At 49.6% G+C, this 19,564-nt stretch overlaps 1 protein-coding gene across 4 annotated transcripts; it reads left to right on the top strand.

Annotated features, from left to right (window-relative positions):
- The first annotated feature begins 544 nt into the window (after positions 1-544).
- ITGA10 (integrin subunit alpha 10) lies at positions 545-15,121 on the top strand. Of its 4 annotated transcripts, XM_032848155.1 has the most exons (30): positions 548-675; positions 2,674-2,785; positions 2,970-3,079; positions 3,277-3,368; positions 3,600-3,714; positions 4,448-4,575; positions 4,752-4,900; positions 5,425-5,575; positions 5,773-5,938; positions 6,070-6,143; positions 6,383-6,527; positions 6,713-6,861; positions 7,087-7,230; positions 7,377-7,580; positions 8,038-8,168; positions 8,750-8,916; positions 9,009-9,151; positions 9,549-9,662; positions 9,862-9,947; positions 10,096-10,237; positions 10,409-10,501; positions 10,659-10,735; positions 10,843-10,932; positions 11,365-11,443; positions 11,588-11,701; positions 12,123-12,203; positions 12,346-12,459; positions 13,783-13,878; positions 14,157-14,270; positions 14,568-15,121. In XM_032848155.1, the coding sequence occupies exons 1-30, from the start codon at positions 624-626 to the stop codon at positions 14,631-14,633; spliced, it is 3,498 nt and encodes a 1,165-aa protein (XP_032704046.1). In that variant the 5' UTR covers positions 548-623; the 3' UTR covers positions 14,634-15,121. The 4 variants fall into 4 exon arrangements, 3 of the variants coding, with proteins under 3 accessions (XP_032704044.1, XP_032704045.1, XP_032704046.1); XM_032848153.1 differs by having other exon boundaries at positions 546-675; positions 10,096-10,501; XM_032848154.1 differs by having other exon boundaries at positions 546-675; positions 7,380-7,580; positions 10,096-10,501.
- The last annotated feature ends 4,443 nt before the right edge of the window (positions 15,122-19,564 follow it).

Consider the following 19,564-nt stretch of genomic DNA (forward strand, 5'->3'; position numbering starts at 1 on the left):
TTAAAGTAATTATACTGGTTCCACAACCCACACCCCATACCAGTTCATAATTTCTAGTGCCTCCAAAAGCTATAATGCCACAAGGCCTCAGAGTCTGAGTCACAGACAGAACTAAGTGAAGTACAACTGGCAAGGTTTGGTTTCTGGGCTGGCTGTGTTCACATGTTGGGACTCCCCTGGATGGGAGGGGAAATGATATCACTGTCGCCAGCTCTTTCATTTTCCATATCCCAAGGTGAGATAAATAAGGTTAAGAAGTAAAAAGTCTCTGTCTCCCACGCCTACTGTCTATTCCAAACCTGAGGAAAGCATTAACTGCCCAGCAACAGACAACAAAGGATAGAAAAAAAGGAAGAGAAAGAAACTGCAGAAGTCAAGACTTGTGCTCTTTGGATATTGAGATGATGCCTCCAGGGGGCAGCACCAGAGCAGAGAAATTAGCTAAGATCGCTCAGTCTTTCTTTCCTTGGTCTGGGGCTCCCGGGAGTTCCCACCATCACTCCTCCCATTTTATTTTTAGCTGCCAGTGGGAGGGGGCAGGATGGGAGGGAAAGTAAAGAAAACAGAAAAGGAGAGGGACAGAGGCACAGAGGACTTCTCACTCGGACAGAGAACAGACAGGCATGGAACTCGCCCTCATCCCTCACCTGCTTTTGCCAGTGATGTTCCTGACAGGTGAGGAAGGTTAACTTGGTTCCTGGTGGGGAAGGAAGGTCTATGGGTGGTTTGGCATTGGGAACTTCAAGGTTAAAATCTTTGGAGTTAGGTGATAAGTTAACACTTGATTCTGTGGGTCGTGTGTGTGTGTGTGTGTGCATGTTTGTGTGTTTGTGCAAGTTTTCATTCTTATGCCCGCACATATGAGTGCTTCGGGAATGAGACTGGCAGGTCGTTGCGTTAGATTTGTATCCCATTATCTAAAATCTTTATCCTAAGCTCTGGAGGAGTGAGTGGACCAAAAGGAAGTATGATGTGACCTTCCACGTGGCTAGTCTGATTCCTATTCTCCTCCCAACTTCCTTCTACCCTTGGTGGTCTCTGGAGCCCGAGGCATAACTAACTCTGGTGAGAACTCAGTTTATCTAACCAATGAGCTACGGTTGCTAGTCATACAGCCCTGCCAGTTTCCTGGATGCAAAAAGACTCACATAGAAAACACCTTTCTGAAGAGGAATGTGGTTTGAGACAGAGCTTATAGCCATGGTGGTGGGGGTGGCCTGAGAGCTAGTTGCTTGAAAGGAGAGAGCAGGGCAGGGAAGAACCATGGGAGGGACGAGAGGCTTGGAATTTTTCCTCACCAGTGCCCTATAATCTTTGTTTCCTAAAATACCAGCTCTGATTTCTTTACATTTTTTTAAAAGATTTTATTTATTTATTTGACACAGAGAGATCACAAGCAGGCAGAGAGGCAGGCAGAGACAGGGGGAGAAGTAGGCTCCTTGCTGAGCAGAGAGCCCTGTGCAGGGCTCGATCCCAGGACCCCAAGATCATGACCTGAACCAAAGGCAGACGCTTAACACACTGAGCCACCCAGGCAACCCTCTTTACATTTTTTAAATTTTATTTTATTTTTGGGACGCCTGGGTGGCTCAGTGGGTTAAAGCCTCTGCCTTTGGCTCAGGTCATGATCCCAGGGTCCTGGGATCGAGCCCCGCATCAGGCTCTCTGCTCAGCAGGGAGCCTACTTCCTCCCCCCTCTCCTCTGCCTGCCTCTCTGCCTACTTGTGATTTCTCTCTCTGTCAAATAAATAAAATCTTTAAAAAATTTTTTTAAATTTTATTTTTAAGTAAATTCTATGCCCAACATGGGGCTTGAACTCATAACCCTGAGGTTAAGGATAGCATGCTGTACTGACTGAGCCTGCCAGGTATCCCATTCCAGCTCTGATTTTAAAGGGATTGGTGTGAGTGGGGACAGGGAGAGAATCAGCTAGGACAAGAGTACAGGATATCTTTAGGGTGGGCTAAAAGTTAAGGAAGAAAGTCAGGTAAGCAGGGGGCAGTTGGGAGGGTGGATAAGTTAAAAAAGAAGTGGGCTGTGGGAAACTTTGGGGTGATGGGACCCTTGGTAAGGATGGTTGGCAAACCATGTGTGTGGGCAGGAGAGTGGCCCCACCCAGTGAATGACCAGTCAGGTTTTCAGGGCTGGAATCATGCAGGGAACTAGACAGTGGAGAAAGAGATTGAGAGTATGAAAATGACACTGGGAGTCCTGAAGAGACAGAAAGAGGAGAGACCAGCAGTACTCACTAGGCTCCTCTTGTCGTCCCTGAGTTCCCAAGTTTGGGGAGAATCTGGAAGGAACAGTAGTTCTGGGCTGCAGAAAGGCCCTCTCCCTCTTTGACTCTTGCAGCTTCTGGGGGAGGATGTGTAGGAGGAATGATGTGGAAAAGAGGAACCTGACCCTTCCAGACATGTCTGTGAATGAGATTTCAGGGATGGGAATGGAAATACAGCTGTGCACCAGCATGGCAGAGGGCCACAGGTTAGACATCTGGACCCAAACACAGGAAGGAGATCATCCTTGCTTGGAGCTCTGAGTATCTGTGTAAGAAATGGGGAGATAGACTGAGATCAAAATGTTCCCTCTGTGTTTCCTTTCTGGTTGTACCTCTCCCAGTATTTATTAGCCTCTCTGACCACATCCTCCTATCCTATGACCCTGCCCCTCAGGTCTGTGCTCCCCCTTTAATCTGGATGTGCATCACCCACGCCTATTCCCAGGGCCACCTGAGGCTGAATTCGGATATAGCGTCTTACAACATGTCGGGGGTGGACGTCGATGGTGAGAAGGAAACCAGAGGGCCGTGGGATTGGACTGTGGTAGAGCTCTTAAAGGGAAGGCAAGGCAGATGGGAATCTAAATGACTCTGGTCTTTTGGAATTGGCTTGCTACCCTTACACATTTTCCCTCCGGCCTGTCTCAAAGGTCATGTTCACAAAATGCTTATACTCATGTCCTCCTCCAGGATGCTGGTAGGTGCCCCCTGGGATGGGCCTTCAGGTGACAGAAGGGGTGATGTTTATCGCTGCCCTGTAGGAGGTTCCCACAGTGCTCCATGTTCCAAAGGCCACTTGGGTAAGAAGATGCCTCACTCTTCCCCTCCTAACCCCTAACCTGATAGGCTAGTAGCCACCTCATATTCACCTCCATATCCTACACACTCCCTTGTCTTTGACTTGATCCTGATCTCATCCTCTTTCCAAATTGCCCGAAATTCAAGAACCTCATAGGGGACCCCATGATCTCATTCTCTTCCATCCCCATCCAACCAGGTGACTATCCACTGGGAAATTCATCTCATCCTGCTATGAATATGCACCTGGGAATGTCTCTACTAGAGACAGACAATGATGGGGGATTCATGGTGAGCTAAGGGAAGGGTGGTGGTGGGGGTCTCTGAAGGATTTTGGCAGAGAAAAGAGCAGCATGGTAAGGGAATCTGATCCATGGGGAGGGTCAAGGTCAAGAAGTTTAAAACCCTAGAAAGCAAGGAGGGGAACCCCAGGGGGTGGTTCCAGTGCCTCCTGGTTCCTAGGGGCAGTGCTGAGAGTGTGCTCCCAAGCCCTGGGGGTAATACTCCCCCCACACCCCCCAGGCTTGTGCCCCTCTCTGGTCCCGTGCTTGTGGCTCCTCTGTCTTCAGTTCTGGGATATGTGCCCGTGTAGATGCTTCATTCCGGCCCCAGGGAAGCCTGGCACCCACCGCACAACGTAAGCAGAAGAAGGGCCTGAGGACTCAGTCCCAGAACCGGGTGCAGGGTGGGAAAAAGCTGGGGCAACAGAGTATGATGCTGGACAGGGGGCCTGCGTAGCTTTCCTCATTGTTTCCTAAGGTTCCATGTTTCCTAAAAGATTAGAATTCAGACTCTTTGCCAGGGCATCAAGACTCCATGAACAGATCTAACCAACTTCAAAAACTCAACTCTCACCGTATCCTTCCACACACTGTGCCTTGGCCATGGCATTTCCCTCCCCATTCTCCCCTTGTTATCTATTTTATACCTCCTGTCCTTTTGTTTAAAGTGTTCTCCATGCAAATGCCTTTTCTTATATTCTCCTCTCCTCCAATGTCTTCTGTTGCCACCTCCTTTGACTCCCTACCATCAGAACTGACCCTCTGTTGTCCTACAGTATTGGTGGTGCCCTGTTTTTACCTAGCCCTTAATTCCTCCTCCTCCTCCTTTCTTCTCCTTCTTCTTCCTCTTCTTCTCCCTCTTCTCCTACTTCTTCTCTTTCTTCTTCTAGTAAATTGTATGCATGCCTGTCTCCTCTTTTACTCATTTCTACATTGACCCAGGGCCTAGCACACTACCTTCCTTGCATGTTCAGAAGTGCCTAAAACGTGTTTGAATGGAATGTACACTCCTGTGACCTCTTCCCTTGTTGTCCCCATGCCCAATATCTTTCTACCCCTCTGGTCCTCATCGCAACCCCTTCCTCCTAGGCTGTCCCACCTACATGGATGTTGTCATCGTCTTGGATGGCTCCAACAGCATCTACCCCTGGTCTGAAGTTCAGACTTTCCTGCGAAGACTGGTAGGGAGACTGTTTATTGACCCAGAGCAGATACAGGTAAGAGATGGCAATATGGATGGCCTTGTAGGGGGAGAGATGGCAGGGATGGGGGAGGAGTGGAGGTGAATGTAGGCAGTGTCTTTGGGAGTATCCAAATGCCCCTCTCCCTGCCCTCACATACTGTCTTCTCCCTCAGAATATGCATTCCATGTGAGGGCGCACATTGTTTTCAGGTGGGACTTGTACAATATGGAGAGAGCCCTGTGCATGAGTGGTCCCTGGGAGATTTCCGAACCAAGGAAGAAGTGGTGAGGGCAGCGAGGAACCTGAGTCGACGAGAGGGACGAGAAACAAAGACTGCCCAAGCAATCCTGGTGGCCTGGTGAGGCACTGGGAAGGGGAGCCTGGGAGGCCAGAGTGAGGAGGGCCTGGAAGGGTTAGGGGAGGGTCTGGAGTACAGCACATCTCATCACATTCTTCAAAGTGTCTATGTTTGTGTCTTTCCATGTTTCTGATTTATTTATCACTGTAGCCGGAACTCTCCCTATCCCTGCACTCCCTGCCTTTGGGTTCTCCACCACTCATGTCCTATCCTGCTTGCCAAATATGATTCATACTCTCTGAGTGTGTCCTCTCTCCAATGGAATAGTTGCTGAATGAGCCTACGAGTAAATGGATTTTGTACTTATTTGCGTGGAGGATATGCCGCTCTATATGTTCTATGTCATTCAAACGTTTTAGTCCTTACTGTATGCCAGTCCCCTTGCCGGACACTGTCAGGGAGATGGACTAAAAGGCGATGCCGGACTTCAGTGACTGCTGACTGTGTGTGTGTGTGTGTGTGTGTGTGTGTGTGTGTGTTTGCATACACGTGATCACACCTCACTACTTTCTCTCTCTTCTCAGCACAGAAGGATTCAGTCCGTCCCGTGGGGGTCGACCAGAGGCTGCCCGGCTGCTGGTGGTTGTCACCGATGGAGAATCGCATGATGGGGAGGAGCTTCCTACAGCACTAAAGGCCTGTGAGGCTAGAAGAGTGACCCGCTATGGGATCGCGGTGAGAATGTCCTCTGGACCTGGTGGGATGGAGGGGGGTGGTGACACTGAGGACTGGGAACTTGAAGAAGATGGGCAGTAAGCACTTCCCAAAGATCAGCCATCTTTCCCTTCCTTCACTTTGACTGCATTCTTGGGCCAGCTCTGACATCTCCCTCCGCATAGCTAACTGACCCCACCTGGATCTCCTGTCCCCAGGTCCTTGGCCACTACCTCCGGAGACAGCGAGACCCCACCTCTTTCCTGTGGGAAATCAGGACGATCGCCAGTGACCCAGATGAGAGATTCTTCTTCAATGTCACCGATGAAGCTGCACTGACTGACATTGTAGATGCACTGGGAGACCGGATTTTTGGCCTTGAGGGTAATGACTACCCTGGAGAAATGAGGGACAGGGAGGGGGCAGGCTGGGTGTAGGTGGGGTTCTGTGGTGAGTTCAGTAAGTCAGAGGAGATGTCTTCCCTGATACTGCCTTGATGTTTTCTCATGCTCAAGGGTCCCATGGAGAAAATGAAAGCTCTTTTGGCCTGGAAATGTCTCAGATTGGTTTCTCTACTCATCGGCTGAAGGTTGGACAGACTCTGACCCTGCTGTGACCCCTCTCAACATCTGACTCCTCCCAACCTGAGACTCAGGCAACTTCACCCCAGGGCTCTTCTAGATTTCTCCTTTAACCAGTGTCCATGCTGACCCTTCCATGCCTTTCCAACAGATCCCAGCATACTCTTAGTGACTTCTCACTCCTGGGGTTTTTACTCCTCATTTCCTGTTGTCTTTTCAAGAGTCCCCATCTGTTTCTGCCCAACAGGATGGGATTCTCTTTGGAATGGTGGGGGCCTATGACTGGGGGGGCTCCGTGTTATGGCTTGAAGATGGTCACCGCCTTTTTCCCCCACGGACAGCCCTGGAAGATGAGTTCCCCCCTGCTTTGCAAAACCACGCAGCCTACTTGGGTGAGTAGCGGAGGGTTGCAGGTGATGAGGGGGTGAGGAGGAAATGTTTCACCAGTGGGGGGTATGAGAGCAGTGTGTCACCCATCTGCTAATTTCCTTGGGACCTCCTCCTGTGCCTTTAGGGAACCCTCCTACTCTGACCCCATCTTTTTACTCTTTCACCCCGATTCCTTGCCCACTTCTAGGTTACTCTGTTTCCTCCATGCTTTTGCGGGGTGGACGACGCCTCTTTCTCTCAGGGGCTCCTCGGTTTAGACATAGAGGAAAGGTCATCGCCTTCCAGCTTAAGAAAGATGGGGCTGTGAGGGTTGCCCAGAGCCTGCAGGGGGAGCAGGTAGGGCATCCAAGGGAGGGTGGGACCCTTGGAACCTGAGGGATCTTCAGGCTGTGGGGGAGGAAAGGGAAGGGCTAAGAGAGGAGCCTGAAAAGTCTGTTGAATTCTGGTTGGCAGAGTCTGTCAGGCATGTGAGGATGAGAAGGGCAGGCTGGCAGATACCTCTCAATTGTCCACAATCACCTTGTCTTTTCTCTGGGGTCACCACTCCCCACCGCTCCCCAGATTGGCTCCTACTTTGGCAGTGAGCTCTGCCCATTGGATACGGATGGGGATGGAACAACCGATGTCTTACTTGTGGGTGCCCCCATGTTCCTGGGACCCCAGAACAAGGAAACAGGACGTGTTTATGTGTATCTGGTGGGTCAGGTAAGACTTGCTGGGTCCCCCTTGAACTTGTCTGCAGAGGAGGGTGTGAAGGGGAGAAGGGAGGGAAGTTTCTTCCATTCACAGGCTGGCTGAGAGGCTGGGACTACCAGGCCAGATCAGCATCTTCTGTCTTCTCCCTCCACCAGCAGTCCTTGCTAACACTCCAGGGAATGCTTCAGCCAGAACCCCCCCAGGATGCTCGGTTTGGCTTTGCCATGGGTGCCCTTCCTGATTTGAACCAAGATGGTTTTGCTGATGTGGCTGTGGGGGCGCCCCTGGAGGATGGGCATCATGGAGCACTGTACCTGTATCATGGCACCCAGAGTGGGCTTAGGCCCCAGCCCGCCCAGGTCAGGAGTGTCCGGATAAAGCAGGGAAGTGGGTGGAAGGAAGGAGTAGGGGGTGTGCTCCTCGTTCATTGGTGTTTCCCTGACCTTGCAACCCAAAATGGACAAGTATTTTTTTTATCAGTAGTCGGGTAGGATACAGTTTGCTGTACTAGGGAGTCCTGGACACAGGCTAGTTTCTCTTATTCCTTCTTATTCTCTCTCTCTCTCCTTTTAAGATTTTATTTATTTGAGGGGGAGAGGCAGAGGAAGAAGCAGACTCTCCACTGAGGGAGCCCTATGCAGGGCTCTATACCAGGACTTTGGGGCCATGACTGGAGCCAAAGCCAGATGCTTAACCAACTGAGCCACCCAGGCGTCCCCCCCTTCTTATTCTCTTATTCCTTACTGTGTGCCAGGTGTGTGGCCTGGGTCCCCAGGCGTGAGTGTCCCTGCTCAGTTTCTCCTTTCTTCCTCTCAGAGGATTGCTGCCATCTCCATGCCACAGACCCTCAGCTACTTTGGCCGCAGTGTGGATGGCCGGCTGGATCTGGATGGAGATGACCTGGTAGATGTGGCTGTGGGGGCGCAGGGGGCAGCCGTCCTGCTCAGGTGAGCCGTCCCAGCCCAGGACTATAAGCTGTGAAAAGCAAGGGCTTGGGAGCCACAGACTGAGATTTGGATTTCTTTCTTTTCTTTTCTTTTTTTTTTTTTTTAAAGATTTCATTTATTTGCCAGAGAGAGTGAGCAAGGGAGAGCACAAGCCCAGGGGAGGGGCAGAGGGAGGGGAAGGAGCAGGCTTCCTGCTGGGATGATGCCCTGATCTGAATGTAGACACTTAACCTACCCCACGGAGCCACCCAGGCACCCTAGATTTGGATTTCTTGACCACTTTACTCTGCTCCTCCATTCCCTAGTTCTGAAAATGGGAACAATCACAGTGCCTACCTCGTAGGCTTGTTCTGAGGATTCAGTGCCCCAGTGGGGTAAAGATCTTGACGCGGTGCTTAGCGTACGGCAAGCATTTCTTCAATGTCAGCTATTCTCTTTCTGCCCGAAGATTCTGGGGAGGGTGACACCTGTACATCCAGCCCCTCGTTCTTGTCCTTGACCTTTGGGAGGCCAATACTGGGGACTGCCTTTTTCAAAGGGCTTTCCTCTTGGCTAGCATTTCTTCCCCACCCTGCTCCCAGCTCCCGGCCCATCGTCCACCTGGCCCCCTCCCTGGAGGTGACCCCGCCAGCCATCAGTGTGGTTCAGAGGGACTGCAGCCGGCGAGGCCAGGAGGCAGCCTGCCTATCTGCAGCCCTTTGTTTCCAAGTGACCTCGCGCACTCCTGGCCGCTGGGATCACCAATTCTGTGAGTGACCCAAGCATCCTAAGCACCTCTCAACCCAGCCTGCCTCGGTCCCTGGACCCCTCTTCACCCTCGCTCCTACCTGCCCCATCCAGATCTGCGCTTTACAGCATCCCTGGATGAGTGGACAGCGGGGGCACGCGCCGTGTTTGACGGCTCTGGCCAGAGACTGTCCCCACGGCGGCTCCGGCTCAGTGTGGGAAATGTCACTTGTGAGCAGCTGCACTTCCACGTGCTGGTGAGGAGGGGGTAATGCTTTGTTAGCCACAGGGCCTGGGAGCCAGGGGAAGGCTGACTGGAGGAGGAATTCCTGCTGGACTGGCCCAAAAGCCAAGGCCAAGGTGGGAAAGCGAGGAAGGTCAGCCTGATCTGGGTTTGAAGCCTAGCTCCGCCCTCTACTGCCTGTGAACTCTGGCAAGTCACACAGCCTGCACACCTCAGCTTCCTGGCCTCAGAGGAGGAGATACTAATAATAACTACGTCAAGGGAGTTGTGTTAGAATCCGGTATAATGGGATTGATACCTTAGGACAGTACCCAGCATACAGAAGGTGCTCAGTCATCCCATTGTGCCAGGGGCCAGGGTTATACACCTAAACCTGGCTCCCCATGATCCTCTACTCTGGTTTTCCTCAGGATACCTCCGATTACCTCCGGCCACTGGCCTTGACTGTGACCTTTGCATTGGACAACACCACGAAGCCGGGGCCTGTGCTGGATGAAGGCTCACCCACCTCCATAAGAAAGCTGGTCAGCGGTGCCAAGCCCTGCCCCACCCCTGGGTCCCAACACTGCCCCTCTCAGTGAATTTGAGAGACATGGAGGGTGGACACCTGATAGCACCGCAAAATTTGACCTGGGCCTCCGCTCTTCTCTTTTCACTTTGCCCCAATTCCATTCCTTTCTCCTTGCCTTCCTATCAGTCCTCAGCCCCTTCTTTCCCCTTTAGGTCCCCTTCTCAAAGGACTGTGGCCCTGACAATGAATGTGTCACAGACCTGGTGCTTCGGGCTAATATGGACATCAAAGGCTCCAGGTGAGACAGACATGAGCTAGCCCAACCAGGGTGACCTGAGACAGACGGGAAGGAACTTGAAGGGAGCAAGAGGGTTGTTTCTTGCCCAGGTAAGCAGAAGTGATGCTTTTCACAGCTTTTTCAACTCCTGGGCTCTCCCTTATCCTAGGAGGGACCCATTCGTGGTTCGAGGGGATCGGCAGAAAGTGTTGGTGTCAGCAACCCTGGAGAATAGGAAGGAAAATGCCTACAACACTAGCCTGAGTCTCAGCTTCTCTAGAAACCTCCACCTGGCCAGTTTCATGCCTCAGGTGCCTGGGGCAGAGGAGGTTTGGGAGGAGTCAGGGCGGGAGGAGAATGGAGATTGGGGTATTGACCTGGGCTGTGAAGGGCTCCAGAGAAAGGCTCAGTGTTTGGAGGCTGCAGGCAGGAGAGCCCCTGCAGCCTCAGCTCTGGCACCACCCCCACTCCTCTGCTCTCAGAGGGACAGCCCTGTGAAGGTGGAATGCACCACCCCTTCTCCCCATGTCCGGCTCTGCAGTGTGGGGCACCCTGCCTTTCGGACTGGAGCCAAGGTGAGTGGGGGCCCAGAACAAGAAAGAGAGAGCAGCTCTGAGACAGCAGGGGCCGGAATCTGCAGGGCCTGGGAATTTAGGGAAGGGGTACACAAGAGCTCCTGGTGCCCTGCTGGCCTCATGAAGAGGAAGAGACCATGACCCCATATGACCCCAGGTGACCTTCCTGCTGGAGTTTGAGTTTAGCTGCTCTTCCCTCCTGAGCCAGGTCCTTGTGAGGCTGACTGCCACCAGGTGAGAACAAAGGGAACTTCCTCCCAGGCCTCTCCTGTTGGGGCTTGTGAAGGGAAAGGGTATATGAGAGGGGGCTAGGACGTGAGCCTCTCCCTCTAACCCTACAGCAATAGCCTGGAGAGAAATGGGACCCTTCAAGATAACACAGCCCAGACCTCAGCCCACGTTCAATATGAACCCCACCTTCTATTCTCCAGGTATGGCTCATCTCCCTGCTAGCCCTCCATTCTGACCCCAGACTCATACTCTAAGTTTCCTTCCTTTTCTTCCATGTGTTTTGGTGTTTCCCCCAAACCCTTGGGGCTGCTCCATCTTTTTGCCCTCAATCCCACTCCAGTTGAAATTTTTAAGCAACTTACTTTCCTAGGTATAGTTATACCTATGCATCCTAGGTTTAGGGCTTTGCTCTAGGCCCTGGGGATTGCAGGTGGGGTGAGGGGTATGGGATGTGGCCATCAAGTTTGTGCCAAGTCCATGTCATATCCCATTTCGATCTTCTTTATGTACCACCATCTCTTTATCCATGTGCTGGTTCTGCCTTCCGTGAATCCATGTCTGTGGGTTGATCATGTGCCCCTGTGTCTGTGTCATGGCTGTGACTGTGTTCTTCTGACTTGGTGTCCACGCAGTGAGTCCACTCTGCACCGCTATGAGGTTCACCCATACGGGACCCTCCCGGTGGGTCCCGAATTCAAAACCACTCTTAGGGTGAGAAGCTGGAGGGACCTTGGCATAAGCAGGGGGAGGGGGAGGAGTCTCTTTTCATTTTCCAGTGGCACCTAGGGGAAAGGGGAACAGATGAGGAAGGAGCTTCTGTCTCCCACTTCTTCCCATTTCCAACCCTCCTCATAGGTTCAGAACCTTGGCTGCTATGTGGTCAGTGGCCTGGTCATCTCAGCCCTCCTTCCAGCTGTAGCCCATGGGGGCAATTACTTCCTGTCATTGTCTCAAGTCATCACAAACAATGTAAGTCTGGGCTAAGGGTGTATGGAACCCTACCACCTCAACCTGGTGAATTTCCCCAGTCCCTCTATCTGCTGGGTCACTGCTCTCAGGACCCCTCACCCTGGGGGACCTTTCTTTAACACATGTGGCATACGTGGGGAGTATACGTGGGAAGTGTGCTCCTGCTCAACCTGGAGTGGCTGGCCTCTCACCATCAAGAGGGTCACTCAAGGAGCGCCTGGGTGGCTCAGTCATTAAGCGTCTGTCTTCAGCTCGGGTCATGATCCTGGGATCCTGGGATTGAGCCCCGTGTGCAGCTCTCTGCTCAGCAGGAACCTTGCTTCTCCCTCTGCCACTCCCTCTGCTTGTGTTCCCTCTCTCGCTGTCTCTCTCTGTCAAATAAATAGATAAAGTCTTTAAAAAAGATTGCATCTCCCTGTAGGCAAGCTGCACGGTACAGAACCTGACCAAGCCCCCAAGGCCCACTGTGCACCCAGAGGAGTTTCAGCACACAAGCAGACTGGTATGAGTGACAAGAAGGTGAAGAAGATGTCCAGAGTGGGAATGCAGTAGGGAGTGGTAGACTTCAGAGACTTGGGACAGGGGAGTGGGGAGTAGGTGATTTTTCCACCCCAAGATCTTTATCTGGTTCTCTCTTCCGGCAGAATGGGACAAACACTCGCTGTCAGGTCGTGAGGTGCCATCTTGGGCGACTGGCAAAGGGGACTGAGGTCTCTGTTGGACTACTGAGGCTGGTTCACAATGAATTTTTCCGGAGGGTAAATCTTTTCTTCCACTCTTCTCTTCCACTCCTTCCTGGAACTTCATCCTAGTCTTTGGAAAAGACTCATGTTCAAGTTCTACCTTTGTCTCTCACGAGCTGTTGGACCTTAAGCAAGTTATTTAATGTCTCTCATTCTTTCTCTCCATCTCTAGAGTGGGGAAGATAATACCTACTTCATGGGGTTGTAAAGAATAAATGAATAATGAGATGGATTCATTAAAACTAGCTATTGTCCCTATATTTTCCTCTGTTTGTCATCCCTTGTGTTATATCAATAACCAACATTTATAGGATACCAAAATTTAGCTAATTAATTAATTACTTTTTTGTTTTTAAAAATTTTAAATAAAAAATATTTTGTTATTAATAATCTATCAAGAGCCTACTGTGTAAAAGGACCTGTATTAGGCAGACACTGAGGAGAATATCCCCAACCCTTAGCACCATGCCTAACTCATTATAGTGGCCCAATACATGTCTCTTAAATGAATGAATGGATAGTTGATATTACGTGCATGATAGGTATTGGAGGGTACTGGGAGGCAAGATTGTAGAGCTGAAACGGATCTAGGTTATGAAAGTTCTCCAAAGCTAGGGAGATGAAATTCAACTCAATGTGATAGGCAGTCAGGAGTCAGTGTGAGTTTCTAAGTAGGGAAATGACATCTTAATTATAACAGCTATTAATTATAACAGCTATAACAGCTATGAGTGGTGATTTACTGTGAATAGCACAAGATCCCTGGGATGTAGGCATATTTTATGGGAAAGTTAAGTCTGAGACACCATCCTTCTCCAAGTCTGGTTCTCTATCACTCTTTGGTATCCTTTTTTCATTCATTCATTTATTTTTTCAATAAAGCTTTATTGAGAAACCAGTGTGTACTTGAGAGTGTGTTAGGCACTAGGCACTAGAGACACAGATGTTTATGAGACAGAGCTCCTGACCTCAAGGATCTTCTAATCCGGTGGTGAAAGACAGAGATGTAAACAGAATGTTATGACCTAATCCAGGGTGACGGAGGTTAGAAGGAAACACTTCCTAATTCCCAGAGAGGATGAACTCTAAACTTCAACTTGAAGAAAGGGCAGGGGTTAGCCAAAGAAAGGGGAGCTAAATAATACTGGGTAGGGCAAACACATATATGAAGGGCCAGGGGCTCATCCCTCTATTACCCTTCCTCTCTTTCTCCATTGATCTTCAGCCTTTTCTTCTCGTCTAAAAGATGCTGGAAGTTATGCCTACCAGCCTCATCTTTGCTATTGGGGTTCTAAGACCACACCACCTATGATGGCTCATTTTCAATGTCTTCCACAGGCCAAATTCAAGTCTCTGACAGTGGTCAGCACCTTTGAGCTGGGAGCTAAGGAGGGCAGTGTCCTACAGCTGACAGAAGCCTCTCGTTGGAGTGAGGTGGGACAGGATCCTGAGTTTGAGAGCCATGGAAAGAGTGAGGGTGGGAATGCAGCAAGGGCACCTGGGGGGCTTTTTTAGAACAGAGATATCCTCATAAGGCAGCAGCTGGGGAGTCAGAAGGGATAAATCAGGACACTGGGGTCCCACTCCCTTTATTCCTGCCTCAGTTGCTTTCTTTTTATTCTATTTCGAGGCTTCTATTTCACCCTCATATGTGAGGTGAGGCTAACTGGGAGAAAGGATATCAGTACCAAACAGCTCTCCTCCCTATACAGAGTCTGCTGGAGGTGATTCAGACGCGCCCTGTCCTCATCTCCCTATGGATCCTCATTGGCAGTGTCCTGGGAGGGCTGCTCCTGCTTGCTCTCCTTGTCTTCTGTCTTTGGAAGGTAAGCACAGCTTTGGTGGTAAGTATGGGACATGACGCCCGTGAGTTGAGGGCTCCTGGAATATGGCAGGGAGAACTGGATTTGTGCTGGCCAGCTAAGTAGGCTATGGGTGTTCTGCCCGGATCTCTTCCACTATACTCTACAAATGTTGGCTGAATGAAACTAAGCCAAATAAAATAAACTAGAATCTCATTTTTGGGAGCAGAACAAAAGTGAAGATTTCAGATATGTCTGAGGGCCCTTGGCAAGGTCCCCAAGGAGGACATTGGGTGATGACTCTTCTCTCTTCCTCTACAGCTTGGGTTCTTTGCCCGAAAGAAAATCCCTGAGGAAGAAAAAAGAGAAGAGAAGTTAGAGCAATGAATGTAGAATAAAGCCCTAGAAAGTCCTCTTGGCAGCTTCTCCAAAAGACTTGAGTGAGAGCCGAGGTTTGGGGGCTCAGCTGGACAAGAAGAGCCTCTAGACTGTCTCCCCAGACCTGCAGCCTGACTTGACTTTTGAGTCATGAGGATGCTGCTGGCAAGAGATGAGGCCTTACCTCAGAAGACAAGGGCTGGCGCCCAAAGCAGAAACACTCTCCCTCTGTGCTTCCCTTCTCAGGATCCCGCTGCCACAGTCAATCCTGGGGCCTTGGTTGGGTGCCCCTTTTTCCTTATCCCCAGGAATCAATAATTTTTTTTGCCCAGGTTCCCTGGTATCTTTTAGATTCCCCCTACAATCCTCCCTCACATTTGGAAAGGGTGAGGGCAGATCCTCCTCCATTCCCTGCCTCTCACCTTCCTGTCTGCTCCCCACTCCACAGAAGGGAGCTGATGTTGGCTTCAAAAAGTAAAGTCAACATCTGCTGCTTTCCTGTGGAGTCTGGTGATTCAGAGAGCCGGATGGGGAGAGTCAACAGGAAAAAAGGAGGGAGGAGGAAAAGCCACAAGAGACATTCTGTACAATTCCAAGGAACAGAGAAGTCTTTAGACGGGCAACTGCCATCCCCCTGAAACCTGAGACTTCATGGTGCCCTGGCCCGCCCTCAGGTGCCTGTGAAACGGAGCTGCCCCAGGCCTTCGGGGCATGGGTTTCCCAACTCGAGGCCTTCCGTGGGAGCAAAGCCAGGGCAGGGCTCCTGATTCTCCGGAGCCACGGGCCCCCAGGTGGCTAGAGCTGGAATAGCAGAGAAGAGTCTCATTGCTTTGGTCATGGCCAGTGGACAGAGTTGGATACCCTGGGGAGTGTTTTCTCTTCTCTTGCGTCTCACACACTCAAGAGCCCTTCTTAGGGTCACCTTCTAGAAACCAGAGAGAAGGGAGACGATTTCCTCTTGATGGTGGGAAGCCCTTTCACCGGCTTTGGGAAGCAGCAGCTCCATGGGGGTCTAAACACCCCATAGACCCTAGTCAGGTCTGCATTGATGGAGAAGCCAAAGTGGGTGACAGGAGGACTCTGGGGAGCAAGCCCTTATCTGCTTATCATTGGTTGTGTGGCACAAATAGCTCCTAGGAAAATGTTTCTGGAGCCATTGAAGTCATTCCTGGTAGGGCTTCTCTGGTGGAATCAGTTTGCCAGCCCTTGCCTGATATTTACTGGAAAGTTCCAATTTCCATCTCTGGGTCACCTGGTGAGGTGGTCCTGACCGGTAGTAGAGCGAATTAGATTCTCCACCAATTACTGAATAACGTATATTTCTTTGTCATCAAGACTTTGGATACCAAAGTCTGTTATTGGTCTCCAAGCTGTGGCTCTGATGGCCATTTGAAGAATCTGCACCTGTTTTGTGCTGAGAGGAGAGGAGACCTGACGGGCAGTTGACCAGCAGCCACAGAACTTGTTCTTCAGGGCTGTTCTTGTGGCCTGGGCACAATGTTTATCTTGGGAAGTCTCTGGTCTTCTGCATAGGACATTGTCTCTGTTTCCTAGCAGTGCGGACAGCGTTTCAGATGGTCAGAACAAATAAAGTTCAGTGTCAAATTACGTCTGGCTCTCTTTGAGTTCCCTAGGATATGGACTGCTCAGGAATGGTGAGAGAAAGATTCTCGGATTGTCCGAGACCTTATACAGTTGAGTTCCTGGAAGGCAAAGTTATAAGATATAATGTTTTCTGTGATTCTCTCCCTGGAGATGTCTTCTAGCCTCCTGCAATCCTCACCTAGTTAAGTGACTACAGACTAAAAATTGTGTAGGTCTGGTAAGCACATAGGCCTATATTGAAACCCCAGGTCTGCCATTTATTAGCTGTGTGGTCTTGGGCGAGTCATAACTACCCTGAGGCTCACATAGCTGTAAGAGGTACAGTGATTAAGAATGAAGACAGAGGGGCACCTGGGTGGCTCAGTGGGTTAAAGCCTTTGCCTTCAGCTCAGGTCATGATCTCAGGGTCCTGGGATCAAGGGTCCTGGGATCGAGCCCCACATTAGGCTCTCTGTTCAGCAGGGAGCCTGCTGCCTGCCTGCCTCTCTGCCTACTTGTGATCTCTCTCTGTCAAATAAATAAATAAAATATTTTTAAAAAATGAAGACAGACTTGGGTTTAAATCTCAGCTAAACCACTTTTTGACCTTGGATGGATTTAATTTATTTAAGTCTTGGCTTTCTTGTCTTTAAACTTACTAAGGTTGTGAGGACCAAATGAGATAATTCAAGTAAAGTGAACATATACTAGATACTCAATAAAGGTTAACTGTTGTTATAAAAATATTTTGTTATAAAATAATCAGCCTTCCCTGTGTATCACAAGGATTAAGTCAGAAGGTCTATGGAAGCACCGGGTATGTTCCTAATCTGGTGACCCACCTCCCCTTCACACGGGCCCTGAAGATTTGTTTCTCCCGTGTGTTATTGTTTCCTGATACTAAATCTTATCCCATGCTTCATCCCCTTTGACATAAGCCCTCATGCTCACTAAGACCATTAGAAGGTTCTAGTGGTAGAAATCAAGTCTACTTGATTTTTTTTAGACATTGAGTGTTCTTCTAGTACCTTCAAGGGACATGTACATGTAAGCAACGGTCTTAGAAATAAGACCACGTCTCTCTCTCTCTCTGTTGCTTAACTCCAAAAATGGTGGATGGTCCGGCCAATAGGCAGAGACAACCATTCCGTGGCAAGCTGGTGAGTTATTTGTGGCAGGAGGAGTCCATGGTGACCCTCAGTACACTTCACATAAACTATTGCTTGATCAACCTTTGTGGAGCATACACTTTCTGATGTGGTGATGTGGACAGATCTCCCCCTCTTTATCCCCAATCAGCACCAAAAGGTAGATGGATTTCTTCGAGGACTGGTTCATCTAATTCTTTATCCATGTGATTAAAAGAGCATTTTAAATATTTTCCCCACCTAGAGGTCCCTCTCTTCTCTAGCCTTGAGCTCCAGAATGGGACTTTCTCTAACCCACCCTATCCTTCAGTAAGCTTGTTACCTCTTCCTTTGAGGCAGTGCTGTTTTGAGAAGCCACTGTGGAAAGAACAGGCTCGCCTCAGACACAGGAGTATCCCTTCCTTTCTTCTCTGTTGCTTCTTCATCCCCTCCTTCATCTTTCATTCATTCACTCATGAGCCATTAAGCACCTACCATGTGCCCGGCAATGAGAACAATATAAAACACCACTCCTACCACCAAAGAGCCCAGTCTTGTAGGAAAAACAAACATGGAAACAAATAATGGCAAAGGTGGTTGCTATGCAACGTGGCAGCAAGGATTAGAAGCGTGTCCTGCACAATAGGCTTTTTTGAGCAGGGGTGGCAGAGTTGTAAGGGAAATCTTTACAGAAAAGAAAGTGGCTTGGGGGACCACCAAGTGTGAGAGCAGGCGTTCCAGAGAGGATTAATCACCAGTGGGGAAGGGAGTGGTAGTGGCTTAGGACAGCCTGAACATGGGGCTGTTTGTGGACATGGGAGGGGGAGACTGGAGAAGGCGGGGTATGGCTTCTGCTGTGCCTTGTAAGCCACATGAAGAACTCAGCTTTAGCAAGTAGCCTTTCGGCTTCCAGAGACCTTTGAATGGTGGCTCTGGCCTCAGGGGAGAGAAGATGTTGGGGGATCTTTGAGCATGATAGTCAAGAAAGAATTTTTTTTTTAAGTAGGCTCCATGCCCAGCATGAGGCCTGAACTCACAGGCCTGAGATCAGGAGTCATGTGCCTCACTTACTGGGTCAGCCAGGTGCCCCAAGAAAGAATTCTTGAGACCCTGTATGATGCAGCTGAGTAAGCATTGGTAAGTAGGACAGGGGTAGGACCCGTGGGCAGAAGGAGCTGCACTTTTGCTGTATGAAGCTGGTGCTTATACGCTTAGCGCTCAGGAAGGAGAGGATGCACAGGGAGTATTAGATTGTAAGTATCGTCTTCAAATTTTTACTTGTAAAATTACCTTCTCAAGATTCTCTGCTGATTATCATTCAGTTCAATATTAACCTGGTAAAATTTACAGGCAGTGATGAGACCCTTTAAGAATGTAGTAACCAGGGATGTCTGAGTGGCTCAGTTGGTCATGATCATGATCTCAGGGTCCTGAGATTGAGTCCCTCATCAGACTCCCCGGTCAGTGGGGATCCTGCTTCTCCCTCTCCCTCTGCCTGCTGCTCCCACTGCTTGTGCTCTTTCTCTCTGTCAAATAAATAAACAAAAACTTAAAAAATAAAAAAGAATGCAGTAACCAGCACGAATTTGATCCTTACCAAATCTATGCAGACCATAGGTGATCTTTTGGGCTAAAGGTGAACATGTTTCTGCTTCTGTCCCTCATCATTTCCCCCTGATCAATCTTCGGCCCTTAAATCTTTAAGCTTGTTGAAAGACAAAGGGCTCATTTTTTAATGAGCTGACAGGGGTTGTAGAGATGTCCTTACCTACGGACTGATCTATCTCTACAAGTAACTATTATGGAAGTCCACTGCTGTAGAGTCCAGAGGGGACATTGGTTCGAGTAATAAGGCTCATCTATTGGCTGGGCAAAGGAGTCAAGAACTGCTTGCATGTATATCAAAAATAGGAGAGAACAAAGCAAAAGAGGCAACATATTAGAATTCATATTATAATAAAAATAAGAAGTGTGATAAGAAGACCCTTTAGGGTGGACCACAGTCCACCTCCTGACCAGGAATTTAACCAACCATTAAGACCTTTAAGACAATGGAGGGTCTTTAAGAGCACTGATTTGGTTATTTATATCAGTAAGTCATCCTGTTATATTTTTGTCATCATCTGGAATGTGGACACAACATTCTACTTTAATAATGTCACATGTTCCTCCTTATGCTGCTGTTAAGACATCTATTGCCATTCTATTTTGTAGAAATGCTTTACACAT

The sequence above is a fragment of the Lontra canadensis genome, unplaced genomic scaffold (assembly GCF_010015895.1).
Source record: "Lontra canadensis isolate GAN:19392208 unplaced genomic scaffold, GSC_riverotter_1.0 scaffold200, whole genome shotgun sequence".
In the NCBI taxonomy this organism is placed as follows: Eukaryota; Metazoa; Chordata; class Mammalia; order Carnivora; family Mustelidae; genus Lontra; species Lontra canadensis.